The sequence below is a fragment of the Capsella rubella genome, unplaced genomic scaffold (genome assembly GCF_000375325.1).
Source record: "Capsella rubella cultivar Monte Gargano unplaced genomic scaffold, Caprub1_0 scaffold_3, whole genome shotgun sequence".
Classification (NCBI taxonomy): domain Eukaryota; kingdom Viridiplantae; phylum Streptophyta; class Magnoliopsida; order Brassicales; family Brassicaceae; genus Capsella; species Capsella rubella.
The window spans coordinates 6,914,568-6,935,357 of record NW_006238921.1 but is presented as its reverse complement, the minus strand read 5'-3'; the positions used below and the strand labels follow the sequence as shown (position 1 = coordinate 6,935,357).

The 20,790-nt window shown below is 37.4% G+C and overlaps 5 protein-coding genes across 14 annotated transcripts; 3 read left to right on the top strand and 2 right to left on the bottom strand.

Annotated features, from left to right (window-relative positions):
* Window positions 1–1,892: 1,892 nt before the first annotated feature.
* LOC111828545 (UPF0725 protein At3g19520-like) lies at window positions 1,893–3,577 on the bottom strand. 2 transcript variants are annotated; one of them, XM_023785506.1, is made up of 6 exons: window positions 3,497–3,577; window positions 3,251–3,394; window positions 2,947–3,142; window positions 2,743–2,867; window positions 2,555–2,647; window positions 1,893–2,498 (listed from the first exon to the last, which is right to left on the bottom strand). In XM_023785506.1, exons 1-6 carry the CDS (start codon window positions 3,575–3,577, stop codon window positions 2,139–2,141), a joined length of 999 nt encoding a protein of 332 aa, XP_023641274.1. In that variant the 3' UTR covers window positions 1,893–2,138. The 2 variants fall into 2 exon arrangements, with proteins under 2 accessions (XP_023641274.1, XP_023641275.1); XM_023785507.1 differs by having other exon boundaries at window positions 1,893–2,471; window positions 2,561–2,647.
* A 1,373-nt stretch (window positions 3,578–4,950) lies between these two features.
* Window positions 4,951–6,479, bottom strand: LOC17893043 (UPF0725 protein At3g19520). The gene is made up of 6 exons (XM_006298090.2): window positions 6,330–6,479; window positions 6,081–6,224; window positions 5,777–5,972; window positions 5,555–5,679; window positions 5,373–5,459; window positions 4,951–5,283 (listed from the first exon to the last, which is right to left on the bottom strand). The coding sequence occupies exons 1-6, from the start codon at window positions 6,408–6,410 to the stop codon at window positions 4,951–4,953; spliced, it is 966 nt and encodes a 321-aa protein (XP_006298152.1). The 5' UTR covers window positions 6,411–6,479.
* Window positions 6,480–6,799: 320 nt separating this feature from the next.
* Window positions 6,800–15,040, top strand: LOC17891538. 9 transcript variants are annotated; one of them, XM_023785498.1, is made up of 26 exons: window positions 6,800–6,900; window positions 7,194–7,304; window positions 7,476–7,637; window positions 8,013–8,112; window positions 8,201–8,283; window positions 8,370–8,519; window positions 8,982–9,047; window positions 9,145–9,210; window positions 9,412–9,522; window positions 9,610–9,699; window positions 9,777–9,883; window positions 9,969–10,089; window positions 10,170–10,235; window positions 10,325–10,425; window positions 10,512–10,770; window positions 10,880–11,845; window positions 12,047–12,146; window positions 12,234–12,299; window positions 12,573–12,664; window positions 13,078–13,152; window positions 13,252–13,401; window positions 13,840–13,905; window positions 14,003–14,068; window positions 14,338–14,448; window positions 14,533–14,609; window positions 14,701–15,040. In XM_023785498.1, the coding sequence occupies exons 2-26, from the start codon at window positions 7,215–7,217 to the stop codon at window positions 14,786–14,788; spliced, it is 3,429 nt and encodes a 1,142-aa protein (XP_023641266.1). In that variant the 5' UTR covers window positions 6,800–6,900; window positions 7,194–7,214; the 3' UTR covers window positions 14,789–15,040. The 9 variants fall into 9 exon arrangements, 8 of the variants coding, with proteins under 8 accessions (XP_023641266.1, XP_023641267.1, XP_023641268.1 ...); XM_023785499.1 differs by lacking the exon at window positions 6,800–6,900 and adding an exon at window positions 6,912–7,103 and having other exon boundaries at window positions 12,576–12,664; XM_023785500.1 differs by lacking the exon at window positions 6,800–6,900 and adding an exon at window positions 6,912–7,103 and having other exon boundaries at window positions 14,338–14,406.
* Window positions 15,041–15,507: 467 nt separating this feature from the next.
* LOC17892254 (homeobox protein HAT3.1) lies at window positions 15,508–19,216 on the top strand. The gene is made up of 9 exons (XM_023785505.1): window positions 15,508–15,619; window positions 15,969–16,709; window positions 16,833–16,998; window positions 17,105–17,228; window positions 17,318–17,430; window positions 17,507–18,061; window positions 18,155–18,448; window positions 18,538–18,627; window positions 18,717–19,216. The coding sequence occupies exons 2-9, from the start codon at window positions 16,066–16,068 to the stop codon at window positions 18,936–18,938; spliced, it is 2,208 nt and encodes a 735-aa protein (XP_023641273.1). The 5' UTR covers window positions 15,508–15,619; window positions 15,969–16,065; the 3' UTR covers window positions 18,939–19,216.
* Window positions 19,217–19,421: 205 nt separating this feature from the next.
* On the top strand, window positions 19,422–20,048 carry LOC17893711 (LYR motif-containing protein At3g19508). Its single transcript, XM_006298831.2, has 2 exons — window positions 19,422–19,640; window positions 19,728–20,048. Exons 1-2 carry the CDS (start codon window positions 19,443–19,445, stop codon window positions 19,779–19,781), a joined length of 252 nt encoding a protein of 83 aa, XP_006298893.1. The 5' UTR covers window positions 19,422–19,442; the 3' UTR covers window positions 19,782–20,048.
* Window positions 20,049–20,790: the final 742 nt, after the last annotated feature.

The following is a 20,790-nucleotide window of genomic DNA, read 5'->3' as shown; positions in this document are numbered from 1 at the left end:
AATTTATATCCTGTAAATTACATTCCTGTGAGGGGCAAAAGAGAATATAATTAATAAAAGTTTTACTTTTGAGGAGTTAAGAGAAGACTACATTCATAAAGAATATATATGGATTGTGATTTGTGAAGCACCTTTTGTATATTTTTCATCGTATGAGAGAAACAAAACAATAATCTGAATAGAAACTTATTAATGAGATTTTTCATCTAAATCTTGTTTGTGATTTCCTTATCTCTATCTCCTTAAGCAACTCCTTAATGAGATATCTTCTTCCTTAAGATATTGGAATTATCCAACACAACCTACTTCAAGATGCATAACGGGTAGATAATCCTTTGATGTCCTTAGATAAGTTAAATCCAAGAAGATGTCTCCATATTAATGCACACACACAAATTATAATAGTATGTCCATAATTAAGTTTGCGTATTATTGTATTCAGAAACGCGGTGCACTTAAAAAACCACACAGAAACAAAATCCACGTAACAAGATAACAAAGGTTAAGTTACTCTAGGCGACGTCGCTTTTTCAGAACTATGATCTAATATAAGTAAGTGTTTGAGTATAGGATTATAGGAATCTACAAGTGTATTTAAAACCTTTGCTAATTGAGAAACGCCTGACTGCATGACCTTGGAGGAAATCAGAATAAACTCTTATCTTGTTGTAGAAAATGCATTATGCATATATAGAGCAGCTTGTAAACGGGTAACTAGGAGTGGTGCATCTGGTTTGAAACAGACAAATGTAGTTTCCGGAAGAGAGGTTAATCCAACTACTGTTGACAATGTATCTGAACAAGGCAAAACATCAGAGGCAGAGTGCAGGGAGTCACATCCAAATTATGCAAACGAAAATGGACGTTTGCTTGGTTGGTGAAATGATGGATAATGGTTAGGGGGTTGAAGGAGACCTAGCTAACTGGCTAATACAAGAAAGAAAAGTTCTTATACACCAAATACACTCAAGATCGCATTGTGAACTTGTCATTGCTCTTCTTTGCCGTGGACAAATTGAAATCCACTGGTCTAAACTGTCAGCCACGACTTCGAAGATGCTTGGAGGAGGTGGTGATTTTTCAAGTCACAAGAGATCTCTCACATATCTAAAGTAGCTGCTGCATGCATCATATTTAGTTTGCTGTTAGTTCCCCCGGTCTTGTAGATAGGCCAAAGAAAAAAGAAAGAAGGCTATGAAGAATGGAGAAGTTAGAGAAGGGTGATGAGTACACATGCAAGGATCAAAAAGAAACTTTCTAAACCGGATTTATCACTAGCCAAAACCTAATTGATGCACTTTGTTAGAAGACTGGAAATGGTCTAAACGGACAAGGTTTGTCTCTCGGTGACATTTAATAATGTGTTATTGGAGCGACATATGTTAAATTAGAGATATTATCCAGCACCTGGACACACTCTGTTCTGAAGGAACCCTTCCACAGTCTTTTATATAATTCTGATGGAGAGATTTCTAGCGAGGATGTAAGGGAAATATATTCCACAACTCAAGATTTATTCCCCTGTTTTTCATGATAGAAGCAGTTTGTGTCTCTGTAAGATCAGTTGTTTAACCTGATCAGTAATTTGATCTGTAAGATTTCCACATAAATAGTTTTATGAAATCAAGCAAGCATTTTGACTTGCTCATAAACTGACTTTCAAGTGTAGCATGAACATGACAAATAAGCTTTAGTAGAAGATAGAAAATGGAAGAAAGAAATCAACCTTTTATACCTTAAATCAAATACAGTGATTTGATCGTACCAGTAACAAAAAAGATCATAGGATTCTACTACTTGAGATAAATGGACCATAAAGAACCCAACATAACTAGCATTCCACTCAGAGCACCACAAAAGCCAACATGAAAATGTCCAAGGAATTGGTTAAATGTTTAAAAACTCAAACTCAAAATCCTTGTGTGTTTGTCTTATCAATCTCTTTGTGTTCTTCTATGTTTCTCAAATACAGAACCATGGCTTTCACAATGTCCCTAGATGCACAACTTGCAAGTCCTTAGATATTCTTAGAGAAGTAAGAACCAAATAGAACATATCCCTACGCATAGTCACATAGTATGTTCATGAATTTAACTTAAACAACCACACAGAAACGTTTATTATCTAGTGTAACTTAGTTAGTCTAAGCGAGGTCGCTTGCACTCATTCTCCAAATTTTGATCTTCTCCACTCGGTAGAGTCACAGTTTGCTCAGCAGTATGCAGAGGCTTTTCTCCATTCGAAAACCCACCGCGGAGAGTCAAGTATCCTGAGCACTCATCCAGGACTCTTCTAACAATAGCTTTGCGTTCAACATGTTCGCCAATCTCATCACCAATCTCAGCCTCGGCCAACCCCTTAAACGTGATGTAGACAATGGCACTTTTGGCCTTGAGTCGCGCATTAGGCGGCTGCACATCTTCCTTAGTTTCTATAGCCACTGTCAGAATCTGCAATTTGGACAGATCTCTCTGTATGCAACAACAACAAAAACCAACCTGTTAAGTAAATTATCAACAAAAAAAGGCACGTGTTATGCATGACAAAGAAACACAAAAACCTCTGAAGTCCCCTTATGTCGTACACAGAGGGTAAGTTCCAGATACAAGCGAATCCAGTCATTGGCTAGCAAGTCTGATTCAGTCACCTACCGAAAGCAACGATAAAAGCAGATCACACTGCTAGACTGAGAATGAGCAAAGCAAAAGAAGTGATCATGGTCAGTGTCTTTATAAATCTTACCAGGTAAAAACGTTTTCGATTATTCAGCTCATCAGCTGATGGCCAATCTGGCAATGCACCTTTGTAGAAAGCATCGGCCACTGCTTCAACATGAAAGTGAGCTATGAAAGGCTTCTTCATGGTCACTAGGCAACATTAACAATAGTCAGTAGTTAGATTTTATATTGTAAAGAAATGAATGGACAAGTGATCCAACCCAATCACCTTTCTCTTCATCTGTAGGTCTGGCAATAGAGATTGTCAAATCCAGATTTCCATAGGTCTTTTCATCAAGTCGAACCTGAAAGGTTTTCTGCAGTTGGCTACAAGGATCTATTGCAACCGAAGTAATGAAATAAGACCGCACAAAGTCCCCTGACTTGCTGAATTGAAGTAAGTCAAAGTGCTGGAAATTTGTCCCCTGAGAAAGATATTCAATTGAATGTTGAACATGTATATATAATAGATTAACATTGACAGTTATATATTGAACAAGTACAGTATATATCAGATCAACATTAACATTAACCTTGAGCATATTGTAGCGATGAAGCCCAGCCATAGCATAAATCTTGGGTAAACTATTCCTAAGCCTAAAATGTCGGTGTTTACAGTTGACGTACGACAGTCCAGCGATTCCTCTTGGTATTATTACACCCTCCATATCGAAACCCTAACCAAAGAATCTCTCAAATTTAATAATAGCTTCTTGTTCCCAATCAAAAACCCTAGAAATTAAACATATTAGATTAAGGAAACAAACAAGTACACGTACATCGCATTCGGCCACCCGACGCCAGTAATCTATCCGCCTACGGACAAACTCTTTCCCACCATCTTCCAACCCAGTTGTCATACTCTCTTCCTCCTTGACGAGCTCGGAAAGTATTACTTCCTCCGTTTCACATATAGTTTCATTCTAGAGAAAATTGTGTGTTTTACAATAGAATTCCAAAAATCTACCCTTAATTTATAATTAATTAAACCATTAATCATTTATTAAATAAGCGTATATATATAGTTTTGTCATATTATTATTCTTATTCGTTTATAGTTTTGCCACGGCTCCCCCAACCCTAACCCATATCTCATATCAAGAATATGTAATTTGTTAATGTATATACATCTTAATAATATTGTTACTTAGATAATTTATATTTATACAGAATACTCTTGTAAAACAAGTTAAAAAAAAATAGTATAACATAAAAGAATAGTGGACTTATTAAGTCAGCAACTAAACCAAGAACACTGGCTTTTTTTTTTCTGTTAAAGAGGAGAAAACAAAAAATTAAAAAGAACAAAGGAGCCATTGCGTGGATCATCAAGTTACCCAAGTGGTCAACCTCCATCTTCAAGAATTGTGTGTTGTTGCTTAATATCAAAACTTTGTTTCAGCCGTTGGTGCCTCCCAAGATGCTCATCCTTGATGGAGGACGGAGGAACCGATTGCAGCCGTTGGTGCCTCCCAAGATTGCCCGATATATATACTTGGAACCAACTTCTGTACGCATCATAGTGTATATTGTAAGAGATCTCTATAGAGAAAGTGCAATCAAACATCTTTATCCTGTAAATGACATTCTTGGAGGGGCAAAAAATAATATAAAAGTTTTACATTAGAGGAGTTAAGTGAAGACTACGTTCATAAAAAAAGATGGGTTGCGATTTGTGAAGCGCCTTGTATATTTTCATGCGTGTGAGAGAAACAAAAGAATAATCTGAATAGAAACATATTAATAGAGCAAAGGAGACATTCTCAGTACAATGATATATTTAGTTTGGTTGTTCTTCGCTCAATTCGATTTGTAATACTTTCACATAATTAGTTTCAGGAAAGCAAGCATTCTGACTTGCTCTTAAATAAAGCAAGCAAGCCATCGTCGTGAAGGACCACCAAACGAAGCTCACAAAAATAGCCAACATTAAAAAAAAAAAATCAGAGGATTTGGTGAAATGTTTAAAACTCGACATCAAAATATTTATTGGGTTTGCATCTCTTTCACGAGGATTTTGCACACAGCTCGTCTTCTCAATCTCTGTAATGTGTTTCTGGAATTCAAATCTATGGCTTCTCTTTCACAACCTACTTCAAGATGCATAACGGGTAGACAATTTATAATTAAGTTTGCTTATTGTATTCAGAAACGCGGTGCACTTAAAAAAACCACACAGAAACAAAATCCACGTAACAGAACAACTTTAAGTTTATTATCTGGTGTAACTTAGTTAGTCTAAGCGGGATCGCTTGCAGTCATTCTCCAAATTTTGATCTTCTCCACTCGGTAGAGTCACAGTTTGCTCAGCAGTATGCAGAGGCTTTTCTCCATTCGAAAACCCACCGCGGAGAGTCAAGTACCCTGAACACTCATCCAGGACTCTTCTAACAATAGCTTTGCGTTCAACATGTTCGCCAATCTCATCACCAATCTCAGCCTCGGCCAACCCCTTAAACGTGATGTAGACAATGGCACTTTTGGCCTTGAGTCGCGCATTAGGCGGCTGCACATCTTCCTTAGTTTCTATAGCCACTGTCAGAATCTGCAATTTGGACAGATCTCTCTGTATGCAACAACAACAAAAACCAACCTGTTAAGTAAATTATCAACAAAAAAAGGCACGTGTTATGCATGACAAAGAAACACAAAAACCTCTGAAGTCCCCTTATGTCGTACACAGAGTGTAAGTTCCAAATACAAGCGAATCCAGTCATTGGCTAGCAAGTCTGATTCAGTCACCTACCAAAAGCAACAATAAAAGCAGATCACACTGCTTAACTGAGAATGAGCAAAGCAAAAAAAGTGATCATGGTCAGTGTCTTAATAAATCTTACCAGGTAAAATCGTTTTTGATTATTAAGCTCATCAGCAGAGGGCCAATCTGGCAATGCACCTTTGTAGAAAGCATCGGCCACTGCTTCACCATGAAAGTGAACTCTGAAACGCTTGTTCGTGGTCACTAGGCAACATTATTAACAATAGTCAGTAGTTAGATTTTATACTGTAAAGAAATGAAGAGAACAATGCACTAGATCGAGGTGATCCAATTGAATCACCTTTCTCTTCATCGGTAGGTCTGGCAATAGAGATCGTCAAATCCAGTTTTCCATAGGTCTTTTCATCAAGTCGAACCTGAAAGGTTTTCTGCAATTGGCTGCAAGGATCTATTGCAGCCAAAGTTATGAAGAAAGACCGCACACAGTACCCTGCCTTGCTGTATTTAAGTAAGTCAAAGTACTGGAAATTTGTCCCCTGAGAAAGATATCCAGTTGAAAAAGTAAGTATATATAATAGATTAAACAATAATATTTATATATATTGAACAAGTACAGTATATATCATATCAACATTAACATTAACCTTGAGCATGTTGTAACGATGAAGCCCCGCAATAGCATAAATCTTGGGTAAAGAAGCCTTAAGCCTAAAATGTCGGTGTTTACAGTTGGCGTACGACAGTCCAGCGATTCCTCTTGGTATTATTACACCCTCCATATCGAAACCCTAAGCAAAGAATCTCTCAAATTTAATAATAGCTCCTTGTTCCCAATCAAAACCCTAGAAATTAAACATATTAGATATATTAAGAAAACAAACAAGTACACGTACATCGCATTCGGCCACTCGACGCCAGTATTCCTTCCGCATACGGACAAACTCATTCCGTTCATCTTCCGACATAGTCGTCATATCCTTGTGGTTCAAAAATTTCGGAGCAGCGACGGGTTGATGAATTTTTTGATCAATTTAGCAGGTTTGTCCAGGCGATAATATATGCCTTTTTATTGTATTTATTAATTTATACGCTGGGACAGATTTTATATGGGCCTCCTTTAGGCCTTCTAAACTCAAACTGCAAAGATAGTTTGTAATTCATTCTTTGGTTCATCATGGGCCCTACGGCCGGCTTTGTTCACTTCACACTTGATAGGTATGTATGCCTCGCTATAGAACTTTGTAGATTTAAGTTGAAGGAGGGAAATTTTCCCGCCCAGTTTGAAGCGTTTGCCGTTAAGGGCTAATTCATTGAACACACCAAAATGCCAAAAAGGGTAATTTTTAGCTGAGGTGGCGAGGGTTGCGAAAGAGTAAAGCAAAGCTACTAGATGATTCAGAAGGTTTGCCGTGAGCTGAAGATCTTTGGCAAAGAGTAAAGCAAAGCTACCAGATGATTTAGAAGGTTTGCCGTTACTGAGCTAAAGATAAGAGAGACGTTGTTTACTTTCTTTTTCTGCATTGTTTTCGTTGTCGTTTTTTTTCCAAGCGTGACGACGAGAGCTTGAAGAACACGAGATCTCCTTGTGAGTGTGAGGGTTGATTTGTTGAGTGAGAGAGAACAGATTCGATTCTTTCAATCTCTGTAACCATTTTGTATATCTTTTGGTATTTTCAGATTTCTATCATTCGCTTGTGTTTTCCTCAGCCGAAATTGTGTAAATATACACTGATGTGCTTGGGTTTTCTCGATTTCAGCTCCAGTTCGAACTTTTCGTCATGGTAGAACAGTCTTCCGAAGATGCCAATCACATAGCGAAGCTTTGGGAGTTTGAACAGAGCCTGAGAGAGTCTACGGACAAGTCTCAGGTTTTGAAATCATTATCGATCGTTCTCTGTTTCGATTTTGTTGTTAATCGCTGTTTTCCTCAATGGTTACTGGCTTGAAAATGGTTACTGGTTTCATTCATGTTTGGGGATTGCTTTGTTACTTAGGGTTTAGAGTGTTTCTAAGACAGTAAACTTCCTCTTAAATTGCAGTGTGTTAGAGAATATGAAGGGATTATCAACTTCTCCAAAAGGAGCATCGAGACCATGGAGCTTGGAGCTGAGCTAATTACTAAGTACTTCCACTTTTTCCACACTCACTCAAAGCAAGCTTTTAAGGCGTACAAAGCTATAATCGAGAAAGTGGGTCCTAAGGTATGTACACAAAGTCTTTTTAACATATGCAAATTATCTACAAGTACACTGTAGATTTCGTTGCGCTTGTGTATCCAGAAGGGAACTTCAGACTACTTTGTAATGCTTAAACTTAGTTTCACGGAGGATAAATTATTTTTTGATTTCTCTGTGTTAAACCAAGAAAGATACAGTATTAAATCAAGTTTTTGCATGATTTCTCTGTGTGTTGTTCTTAACTGTTTGTTTTGGCGTGACACATTGAGAGGGACTGGGACTCGGGACAATTTTTTCTTATTTCCAAGAGGAAACACCTGATTCTGCACAATTCTCAGTTTCTTGGTTGTCTGATATTGTTCTTTCTTTATAAACTTCTCGTGTTCTTCTTATTTGTAGATACGAGTTCAAGCCATCAAGAAGCTTCCGCTGTTCTGTAAATTTACACCTGAGCTTGTATCTGACATAATTGGTGTCCTAGTCTGGTGTCTAGATACTGGTAATTCTGATATTTTGGTCATTTAACTCTAAGTTTACCTATTTAGTTTTTACCATCTGACTCAGACTTATATGATGCATGCACATAGATCAACAGGAGCAGCTTGATGCTGTACATGAGACGTTTTTGACACTATTTCAGCATAACACATTACACAATTTAATCGAAAAGGTTAGGCCAATTATCATTAGCCACTGTTTCTCTTTGCCTTGCTTTCTTCTTATAGCCCTTCTCTGACATTCTTCCATCTTTTCCAGAGCCTAGGGAAAGTAAGGGGAGATGAAATCAAGATGGTTACGAATTTCTTGACAAGTTTGAGTAAATTTGGACTGAAAGCTCCTCAAGAAAGAATACCCGAACTTGTAGAAATTGTTGAACGGCAGGTTGATTTGGATGCAAAGTTTAATGTGAGTAGTTTTCATGTTTGTGAGATTATAATGATACTTGTATTAGAATAGACTTCACCCTCTCTCTGGCAATAAGCTTAGAACAGATATACAATCTTTATGTGTGCAATTATTACATGTGTTAGTCTCCAATGTTTTATCTTGTGTGAATGTTTGATCTGAAGTCTCATTGGTAGTATATGTGAAAACTGAGAAGGATGCCACTAAAATTTCATTACGTTACATTTATTTTCTTGAACTCTAGAATACTGACTAGTCTAGAAATGAGCAAAGGGAGTGGGTCAACAGTTGTCTCAGTTTATTAACTGTGGGAATGTATACAAAGATTTACATTAGTAATTACTCTAATCCTAATATGGTAGATACTCATAGTTGCTAGCATGAGTTTCTGAAGTTTCTATTTATATGATTTCATTATTGTGCCACAGGACTACTTCTGATGTCCTAATATGGTTTTCGCAGATTCAAGATGCAGATTTTGTTGAGAGGTTGATACCATACCTGCAATCGGCTCTTCCATTCAGTGTGGTACGGATTCAGAGTTATAGCTGCTTAGGACTTGTATGTTAAATATTTAAGATGCTGTAAACCATAGATCTTACTAACTTTGTCCTGTTATGAACAGAGATGTGGTACAGATACGAAATTTCTTAATTTCTTGAAAAAGCACATCATGCCCGATTTTGACAAGGTACAATCAAACATTTCCGTTGATATGTTGACAGTATTTTAGAATGTACATTCTCCTAGGAAAATTAAGAATAGGCTAGTTAATGGAGTTGAGGGCATGAACTCAAACCTGAGTTGCTCTCAACTTGCGTGCAACTTTTTTTGTTTCTACATAATATTGTTGCTTGACTATCTTCTTCCTTGTTAAATCCTTTTCTACCAGCTTCCAGGGTCGATGAAGCTTGATTTGCTTAAAGCTCTTGCTGAGAGCTCGCCACACACAACATTTCTGGATGCAGTCCAGATGCTTCCCTCGATAGTTCAGCTTTTAAAGGTAACTTTAAGCAGCGTCTTGCCACAACATTTATTGTCTTAACATATTTGATGTCATATCATATTTACTATTATCATTTTCTTTCAGAAATACATGCCTGCCAAGATGACTGTGGAAAAATTGGACTCCATATATGTTGAGTGCTTATTATACATGTTTCATCATATGGCGCACAAGGTTGTCCAACTATTTTGATCTGCTTGGTTAGGTCCTTTTTATTTCTTCTTACTAATCTGTTATTGTTGAACATGTAGGTTCCTTATGCAACAAACAGCTTATGCGGGTACAAATTTGTGACCAGGATACCATCAGATAGAATAGGGGATGATTTACCGAAGTTATACAAAGAATTCACTGAGAGGTATGGGTTTTATTTCTTCTTGTAAGAGTTTTATTGGTGTTTTGTTTCAAGAACACTGTTTTAATAAAAATAAGCGTAAGTGCAGATTGACAGATCTTGAGGAACTAATCAAAGCATCAATGGAGAAACTGATACAGGAGATGAGTGACAATGACAAAGCCAATTTGGCTTCTAATCCTATGAATGGTGACGAGGAGGCAGACTTGGTGAGAAATACTCACTTTTTTCCCTTTCCACTACTTCTCTTTTCTATTTTGGGGTTCATCTAACGAAAGTACCCTTTCAGTATACGAACAGACAGGATATAAAAACTAAAATAAGGTCATGCATTAACATTCTCGCAATGACAGAGGTGAAAAACAGAGCTATACCCTCTTCTTCTTTTCCCCTCTTTTTCTCTAGGCAATTCAGGGTAAACTGTGGTGTCCATGTATGTTACAGGTTTTGCATGCAGAAACGCCTTCCTTGATCGGGGACACCCGTGTTGTAAAGCTTTCTTGGAAAGAAGCCACAAAGCCATTAACCTATGCAGGACCAGTATTGTTAGTTTTACAGGTTTCTTATCTGTTTTCCAAATATGGTAAACGCTCATCATTGCTCATCTTCGTTTCTTATTTATTTTTTTCAGTTACAGAGGCTCAACGTCTAACGAAAACCTTCCAGTCCCTCCTAATATGGAGGCGTTTGAGAATCTTATGGAACATCTTCCTGAGCACGTACTCTTTGGACTAGATAAGACGGGAATCTGCTTTTTAGAAGATTTCCATGTTGAAGAGCTTGTGGGTTTATCTGGACTTAGACTAGCAAAAGATACGTCGCCAGTGACTAAATTTACCTTATATGACGATCATGAACTTGCTTGTATCCTTTGGAAGATAAACAAAAAGGTAACATTCTATATTTTAATATTCTCATTATTATCTTTTAAGAAATTATTAAGAGTTATCTCCACAACTCTACCTTTACCTAATTACCTATGTTTTTTCTTCTTTGTAGAAATTATTAAAATTTCTGACGACCAAGTCATGGAAAGTAATCCTAGGTTACATAAGAAATCAGTTCTTACACCTGATTTGTTGGGCCTATGCGTCTTCAGACTTAGTTAGTGCTACTATGATTATGCGCAATTGGGAGGAAAGATATATTCCTCTTTGTGCATGGTACCTATGCGCTTTTTGCCGTCCTGAATATCTTGATCGTGATGAACAAGCTGCGGAAGGACACGATTGTTATGGAAATTCAATGAAGGATTGCCTGTTATACATAAAAGAAAAAGGGATTCCTTTGGAAATCTGCAAAGAGTTTGATTGTCAGGACTATGAGCCTCCAAATGCAGACGAACCACAGATGCACAAAAGAAGAATAAAGTCGATTCGAACCATCGACTCATTGGAGGAAGCATTGCTACTACTTCCAAAGTATCCTATAGGAGCAGACTTAGTTACTTTTGAAGATGAGTTGTGGAAACCAGGAGATCAGATTTATTCGGGTCCGGGACCAAAATCCTATGGTTGTTGCTCATATCATGGAGTGATAATAGCGGAGATTGAGGAATGTGATGAAGACGTCGTCGCTATTTGTAAGATGAGTAACGGAACTGAAGTTGCCGATAAAGGATATGTGAGGGTTTCTCTAACGACAGTGTACATGGTTGCGGGTGTATGTCCTGAAGAAAGCCCCAATGTCCGGGCTACTCCTAAACCGATGCATCTTCTCTCTAATTTCATCATCATCGATATGGATGAGAATGGAAAAGGCAAAGAGAAAGAGAGAGAAAGAGAGAAAGAAACTGAAAATCCAGAAGAGAATCAGGAACAGAATTCAGAAGAGAAGCCGAAAGAGAATCAGGAACAGACCCCGGAAGAGAAGCAGGAAGAACATAAGCAATATCCTGATTTAAATGCTTCACGTAACAAGTTTCATAACTTCTTGCGCAAGCACATCATGCCTGATTCTGACAAGGTACAGAGACATGAATACCAGTGTATATCTTCTGTTTAAGTAAAACCAACTGTTTTGGTGTGACACTGAGAGGAGACATGACTCAAAGGCCATTTTTTACTTATTTCCAAGATGATAGAGTATAATTATGCACAATTCTGAGTTTCTTGGTCGTTTGATATTGTATTTCCTTAAAAACTTATATCTTCTTCTTATTTATAGGTACAAGTTCAAGCCATCTGTAAGCTGCCGCTGTTCTGCAAAGATACACCTGAGTTTGTATCTGAAATAGTTGATGTTCTAGTACAATGTCTAGACACTGGTAATTCTGAGATTTTGGTCATTTAACTTTGATCTACCTATTTGGGTTTTCCCACCTGACTCGGATTTATATGTTGGATGCACATAGATCAACAGGAGCAGCTTGATGCTGTGCATGGGGCTTTTATGTCATTATTCCAGCAGGACACAAAGGGTAATTTGATTTCTTCTGCATTCATCTTACAGTGGTGATGCTACTTTGATAATATTAGTAATTTTGGCAGTTCAGTATTATGGTAGATACGGTGGTATCTGTAAGTTTACTCAGTCCATCCTAGAAAGCATAACATAAGTGTCTAATTCACAGACTGCAGGTTGCGGTGTACTCAAAATCTTATATATATATATATATATATATATATATTATGTTGGTACTGATGGTAATTGAGCGGCTACTTATGTTTTATTTTTTACCATTATGGTGTAGCAGCATCTTTAACAGCATTGTTCAAGCATACTGAGGCTAATCTTACTACTGATCAAATCTGTGTAAAGGTTTTGCACTATATCAGAGATAAGGTCAGAGTCTTTTCTTAAGTGTTGTTTTCTATTTTTGAGGTTCTGCTATATACTTAGATATACTTAACGTTGGTGAAATTCGTAACTCTCTGTTTTATTTTCCCATCAAGCTAACCTATTTTGACATTTTCACTTACTGATATGAAATAGACTTGTATTGCATACATAATCTTTTGGTCCTATTGATAAGAACAGGTAAAGAATATTCTGCTAAATCAACTTGAGTGGGTACTAACTAGCACATATTAAGTGGAGTTATTTCTTATTTTGGAAGTTTGTTTATCACTGAGAGATGTTCTTTATAGAACAAGATGTAAAAACGATTTTTTTTTTGTATTGCAAGCTAATGGGAATGTAAGGAATCCATTTGGAAAGGCTTATTTCTTTTATGTTAATTTTGTCATTCTATCTAGGTGCTCCCTCTCAAAGGGGAACTGCTAAACCCACAAGAAGAAATTGAAAGACATATAACCGATTTAATCAAAAAGGTTAGGCCAATCATCAGCCAGATGGAGTTTTTTTTTTTGTTCCTTTTGCCTGACTTTTCTTCTTTTAGCCCTTCTCTGACATTCATTCGATGTTTCCAGACCCTAGGGCATGTAAGTGGAGAAGAAATCAAGATGTTTATGGCTTTCTTAACAAGTTTGAGTATATTTGGGGTGAAAACTCCTCAAGAAAGAATGCAAGAGCTTGTAGGAATTGTTGAAGGGCTGGCTAATTTGGATGCAAAGTTGAATGTGAGTCTTTTGCTTGTTTGTGAGATTAAAAGGAAACTTGTCTTAGCATAGACTTCACTGTCTCTCGCAAAAAGCTTAGAAAACATGTATAATCTTGTATGTGAGCAATTCTTGCATTTGTTAGTCTCAATTGTTTTATCTTGCGTGAATGTTTGATGTCAAGTTTCATTGCTAGCATGTGAGAAAGATGCCACGTAACTTTCATTAAGTTAGAATTTTTCTTGAACTCCAGCATTCTTCCTAGTCTAGACATGAGCAAAGGGAGTGGGTCAACAGTTGCCTTAGTTTAGTAACAACTATGGGAATGTCTACAAAGATTTTACCTTTGTAAATACTTTAATCTTAATATGGTTTGATACTCTTGGTTGGAAGCATGGGTTTCTGAAGGTCTCATTGTGACATAGAACTACTCTTGATGCCCAAATATGATTTTTGCAGGTTTCAGATGCATATTGTCTTGACAGGTTAATATTATACCTGCAAGTGGCTCTTCCATTCATTGTGGTACGGATTTAGAGTTATTGTTTCCTAGCACTTGTATATTAAATATTTAAGATACTTAGAAGCATAGATCAAACTAACTTCGTCCTCTTGTGAACAGAGAGGTGGTTCGGATAGCAAGTTTCTTAACTTCTTGAAAAGGCACATCATGCCTATTTTTGACAAGGTAAAGTGTAATCTATTAACCTTTTTGTCAACAAGTTTGATGTCTGTATAGGATCTATATGTATGCTCTCGAGCATATTATAGACTAGTTAACGGAGTTGAGGGCATGAAGTCAAACCTGTGTGGCTCTCAACTTGCGTGCAACTTTTTTGTTTGTACACAATATTGTTGCTTGTCTATATTCTTTCTTGTTTCGGTAAAAGTAATATTATTACTCCAGAAGCGAGTTTTCGTGGTCATCTTAGTATATACCAAATTCTTTTTTACCAGCTTCCAGAGCCGATGAAGCTTGATTTGCTTAAAGCTCTTGCTGAGAGCTCGCCACACAAAACAGCTCTGGTAGCAACCGAAAGGCTTCCCTCAAAAGCTGAGCTCTTAAAAGTAACTCTTAAGCACCATTTTGCCACATTAGTTTTTTCTTCACATCTTTTATATAATTGATGTAACTGTCCATGTATGTCACAGGTTTTGCATGGAGAGGCGCCTTCCTTTATCAGCGACACCAGTGTTGTTACGAAGCCATCAGCCTCTACAATTACTTTGTCAGTACTGTTATGTTTGCAGGTTTGTTATCTTGTTTTCCAAATATGGTAAAACCTTATGATTCTTGTATGTTTCCTACTGCTACCACAGAGGAAAACGGCCTGCAGATGGAGCCGGTAATGACGTAGATGCAAAGAAGGCCCGTACAGAGTCATCAAGTTGTGATCAAAGGATTTGAGGCTATCTCTTACAATGGTGGTGAGCCTATCTGACACTTCTCTTTCTCTAAGGATTCTCTATGACACTTGTATTGCCGGTTCTTGTAAAACAGAGTATTTCTTTTTCTCTCTAAGCCAAGTAACAAGTTTTTGTTGGGTTATTAAGGCTCCTTAACATTTCGACAAACACCATTAGTGTCGTTGGAATCTCTTTTGTTATCTTACTCGACATGACTAATATAATTCTTTTGTTTTTATAAGTTTCTCTTATCTTGTCTCAAGTATCTCTTTCTCAGTAGTCAACGGTCATTCTAATGCAAAAAAAACAGATCAATAATGTCAAAGTCTAATCAGAGAAACAAAGAGCTAAGGATCAACCCTTTCGACCAAGATTAACAGTAACTGATGAGTCAGTCCCATATTGGTAGATATAGAAATTACCAAATAAATTTCTCCTTGGCGGATATCATTTTGACAGAAGTTGTTTATAGTCAAGAAAGATTGGTTTACTGTGCCGATAAACAAATACGAAATACCATTCCCTCCGATTCCATAAAAGAAATTAATTATATAATTTTTACTACGACATTGGTATAAATGGGCCTCATAAGTAGACCCATTAAGAATATAATGCATAATGAGGCCCAAATAACGTCGTTACTCCGTCCACCTTTATCTGAGCGACCTTGCAAGGCTTCTTCTTCTCCTTGTTCATTCTTCTTCTTCTCAATTCACCCACCCAGTTACTTTCTTCTCGAAAAATAATATCGCGGGACATTTCGCGGGCGAGGGAAAAAGGTAAAGTGTTTGGCGGACAGAGAGATCGAAGAACCTGACATTTTAGTTTATAGGTGAGGGTTCTTTTCTTATTTCGAAAATTTCGATACTCAGCTTAGCGGCTAGCAATCGAGATTTGGTATTCCAAATCTAACCTCGTTTCAGCTTGATTAGTTTATCGCGTTTTCTCTTTTCTTTTCTTGTGCTCATCTTTTTCTCCAAAAACGATTGCCTCGATCTGTTTTTGTTTCTTGTTTAAGATCTCTGTCAAGTACGTTTGTAGCTTTAGATGTCTTAGGAACAGCACAAAGATATCGCATAAAATGTTTTACGAAGCTGCCATTTTTCTTTTGTGAGGTTCTTGTGTTTGCTCATATTGATTCTGATCTATCATACGTGTTTCGCTTCTCTGTTTGAGTATAGGAATCTACGAGCGTATTTAAAACCTTTGCTGATTTGGAAACGCCTGATTGCTTTATCTTCGAGGATAGCAGAATAAACTCTTATCTGGTTGTAGAAAATGAATGGAGCAGCTTGTAAACGGGTTACTAGGAGTAGTGCATCTGGTTCGAAGCAGATAAATGTAGATTGCGGAAGAGAGGTTAATCCAACTGTTGACAATGCATCTGAACAAGGCAATGCCTCCGTACCTCTAAAACCATCAGTGGCAGGGAGTAACATGCCAAATGATGCAAACGAAGATGGGCATTTGCATCATGAAATTAGGGAAAATGGAAATGGGAAGGAAGTACAGAAACCATCTCCTCAAACCGAGAAGAAGAGATCTAATGCCAAAACCAAATTTTCAGGGTCTCATCGCGAACTTGTCCTCGGTCTTCCTTGCAGTGGACAATTTGATATCCAGCTGTCCAAGTCATCTAAGAGTTCAAAGAGGTTAGGAGGAGGTGGTGAAAGGAAGGTGTTGTTTTCAAGCCACAAGAGTGCTCAGAAATCTAAAGAAGCTGCTGGACCATCTTTGGTTCCTGCTAATAACAAACCTGTAGGTAGACCAAAGAAAAGAAATAAGACTATGAAGAAAGGACAAGTTAGAGAAGATGATGAGTACACAAGAATCAAAAAGAAACTTCGATACTTTCTAAACCGGATCAGCTATGAGCAAAACCTTATTGATGCCTATTCTTTAGAAGGATGGAAAGGTTCAAGGTTTGTCTCTTGATGACATTTGTTCCTTTTCCTTATTCAGGCGTTATTCTAGTGGCATAGGTATCTTCTGTGAGATTTATTTTCTGATTTCACTCAGTATTGTTGATGATGTGTTCTTTGTAGCCTGGAAAAGCTAAGGCCAGAGAAAGAGCTTGAACGAGCCACACAGGAAATTCTGCGGCGCAAGCTTAAAATTAGAGATCTTTTTCAGCACCTGGACACACTCTGTGCTGAAGGAAGCCTTCCAGAGTCTTTATTTGATTCTGATGGAGAGATTTCGAGCGAGGATGTAAGTGAACCTATTCCACAACTCAAGCTTTATTCCCCTGTTTCTTTAGATCGAAGCAGCTTTTTCTGTAGAAGTATTGATAATACGAGCAGTTAATTAATCGCAGATCTTCTGTGCAAAATGTGGCTCTAAGGACTTGTCTGTTGATAATGATATCATACTATGTGATGGGTTTTGCGACCGAGGCTTTCACCAATACTGTCTTGAACCACCTTTGCGAAAAGAAGATAGTAATAATCTCTGGCCTGTGTACATGGTAGTGTTTTTGAGCAGTTCTTGCTGGTGTTTGTAAATGACTTATTGATTATGTCATCTGTAGTTCCTCCTGATGATGAGGGTTGGCTATGCCCCGGTTGTGATTGCAAAGATGACAGCTTGGACTTGCTTAATGATTCTCTAGGGACAAAACTTTCGGTCAGCGACAGTTGGGAGGTATGTATATCGATTTTTTTTTTGTTAAAAGAGGAGAGGAAACATAACAAGACACCTGACTTGAGTTTTTGTGTAGAAAATATTTCCTGAGGCAGCAGCATTATTGTCTGGTGGAGATCAAAATCTGAATTGTGATCTTCCGTCAGATGATTCTGATGATGAAGAGTATAATCCAGATGGTTTGAATGATAATGAAAATGAAGAAGATAACAGTGAAGAGTCTGAGAACGAAGATGGTAGTTCTGATGAATCTGATTTCACTTCTGCATCTGACGAAATGATTGAGTCATTTAAAGAAGGGAAAGATATAATGAAAGATATAATGGCCCTTCCATCTGATGATTCTGAGGATGATGACTATGATCCTGAAGCCCCTACTCGTGATGAAGATGAAATACAAGAAAGTTCAAATTCTGATTGTACATCAGACTCTGAGGATATTGAAACTTCCTTCAAAGGAAATGAGTCTAATCAGCAAGAAAAAGTTACACCACTTGAGGATCCTGGCAGAAAGAAATTTCAGCTCCCGTGTGAAGCCATTTCAGAGTCAGATGCTGTGCTTGATGATGGTCTTGCCGGTGTTCCCAAAAGGAGGAATGTTGAAAGGCTGGATTACAAAAAGTTGTATGATGTGAGTAGTCTCTCGTTATTTAATAATTGAACATCTATTTTTGATTTTTGGATAAACCTCTGAATGATATCTTCTATTGCATGATATGTGCAGGACGAATATGAGAATGTTCCATCTTCCTCAAGTGATGATGATGATTGGGATACAACTGCAAAAATGGGAAAAGAAAATTCTGAGTCAGAAGATGAAGGGGACACTGCGCCTCTGAAACAATCTTCAAGTGCTGAAGATCATACGTCTAAGAAACCTAGAAGGAAGTCGAAAAGGGCAGATAAAAATGATACTTTAAAAGTGCGAGAACAAGGTCCTGGAGAAAATGGTTGTTCTGGACCTTCTGGTGAAAAAAGCAGCTCTTCAGCTTATAAACAGACAGATCCAAAAGCTCAGGTGAAAGATATAGCTATCATGATGCTTAAAGGCCCATCTTAAATTATTATGACGAAGCTATTGATTTAATGGATTCCTCTTTTATGCAGAGATTATACATATCCTTTCAAGAGAATCAATATCCAGACAAAGCCACAAAGGAGAGCTTAGCGAAGGAGCTACGAATGACAATTACGCAAGTAAGAAATTTCTCCTAGTGAATTGTTTTTTTTCTTTGTCCCTTTTAGTCGACCTGTTTCATTTCCTAAGAGCTCGTTCTATTCTGTAGGTTAGTAACTGGTTTAAGTATAAGCGCTATTCGACAAACAGCAAAGCTGTGGTTTCAGAGGAAGATGTTGAGAAGTCAAAAACAGGCAAGGAAGGTGAATGTGGGAGATCTGTTGCTGGAAGTAGCAAACAAACTACTATGGAAACCGCGTCAGTTGCAGGGAACAAGAGTGTAGCACTGGAATCAACCAAACCTGGATCAAGGAAAAGAAGGAGAAGGTAGAATTAAGACTCAATCATGACGGTTTATATCTAATGCAAGGACATACATGAACACATACTCCCAAAAACCCCAAGATATGAAGACATGAAACCCGACCGCAAATCATCGGGGTTGTTCTGTTTTATACACATCTTTTGGGTACTTGTGAATCAGAAGACCTCGAATTTGAGGCAAAAGAATGAAATATTTCTTCAAAATAAGAGGATATGTTCATTTTTAACAGTTAAAGAAGTTTTCATAAGACTTGTGTTCATGATTATGGAAGGTTTTTTGAGATATGATATTTTGACAAAAAGTTTTTTGGTTGTGTGGTTTATGTGTAATCGATAGAGGTGCTCTCGTTTAACCGGATTGAAACCATAAATTAAATACTTTAACCGGTCAGAAATTGCAGGCTTTAAAATGATATCACTTGAGGCCCATAAAAAGCCCATGAACGTTTTATGATACTTAGTAATTAGTATTCTAGTCCAGGTCCGGGACTTTACTTGTTGCAGAAGGTAGATGAAAATGAAGAAGGTGCTGAGTGTATACGGCGGCGTTTTGAGGCTAGTGAGGCTTTTACCGGCGGACACGAGGCCGTATTACGCCAAGTACGCCAGGGAGAATTTCGTTAATTACCGTGAAGTCGACCAAAGCGAAACATCCCTCGACGAACTCTTCCAACGAGCTTACAATCACACACTTTGGGTACTCAAGAAGGTAACAAAGATTCTGGGTTTCTTTTGGAAAACGTATATCATAGGAAGGTAACCTTTGTGCTAATCATCCGTTTTCAATTGTTTGTAGTATTCCATTGACGAATCCGCCGCGAAGAAGTTGAAAGAGATTTGTTTTGAATGATGGATGACGCACACAATGTGTTCGACGTTATGTCCCTGAGAATTAATGTTCCTTGGACGATTTGTTAAATGGGTGCAATCAGTTTTTCTACTTTTGATATCAGTCTGATCTGTAACTCTAGTAGCTATATCAAGAACAGAGGTTGCTCATGTGTCTTTTTCTTTCCGTTTTGTTGTCTTGACTTTATGTGTTTGACTGCTGAATTGGTCATTTGTCTTGTTTGTTTCCATGTTCCTGAATAAAACGTTACACTCTTAGACTCGAAAACATCCCAATCCTTAATCTTATATTTGGGTTATGAAAGATACTCACCACATCGAAAAAGAAGTGGCAGTGTCGAGTAATAACGAGCAAAAGAGTAGGGATTGTTTGGGTACCAATATATATATGTATAAGTGATGATAGATGTAGCAAAGGGACAAATCAATACATAATCTAACCCCCTAAGAGTTTTAGGTTCTTGTCGGAACTCGAAAAATCTTATATGAAATCAACCTAACCAAAAACCAAAGTCTTTTACAATTGTTGGTTGCTTATGGTGTTAAAGAACAAAGTTGGATTGGTTCATTGTTTTATGAATAAATTTGACCTTTCCTCTTTTGTATATTTTTATTTAGTCGTCGAGTTTCTTTTTTTTTTTCCTTCTTTCTACCACACACGTGTTTGCAGAGTCTCTGCACGTGTCGAACCTGGTACATGTCAGTTAGTATAAACTTGCTTCTTTTTTGTTAGTTTAGTTAATTTAGTATCTGTAGTTTTATGTGTCCGTATGTTCATAAGTACTATATGATAAACATGATAATGGCAGTTTTTAAATAAGAAAACAAAAAATTGTATGAATTTTATTGAATAGAATATGAATATGTGTTTATGTGTGTGACATTTATTACTTGTTTGTCTAAGTTCAAGGAAAAAAGAAAGAAAGCAGCAGTTACTAAAAGGTGAGAAACAATGAAACATGAGAGAGCTTCGAGTAAATCAAAAACTACAGTTTTCTCGGGCCAGGTGG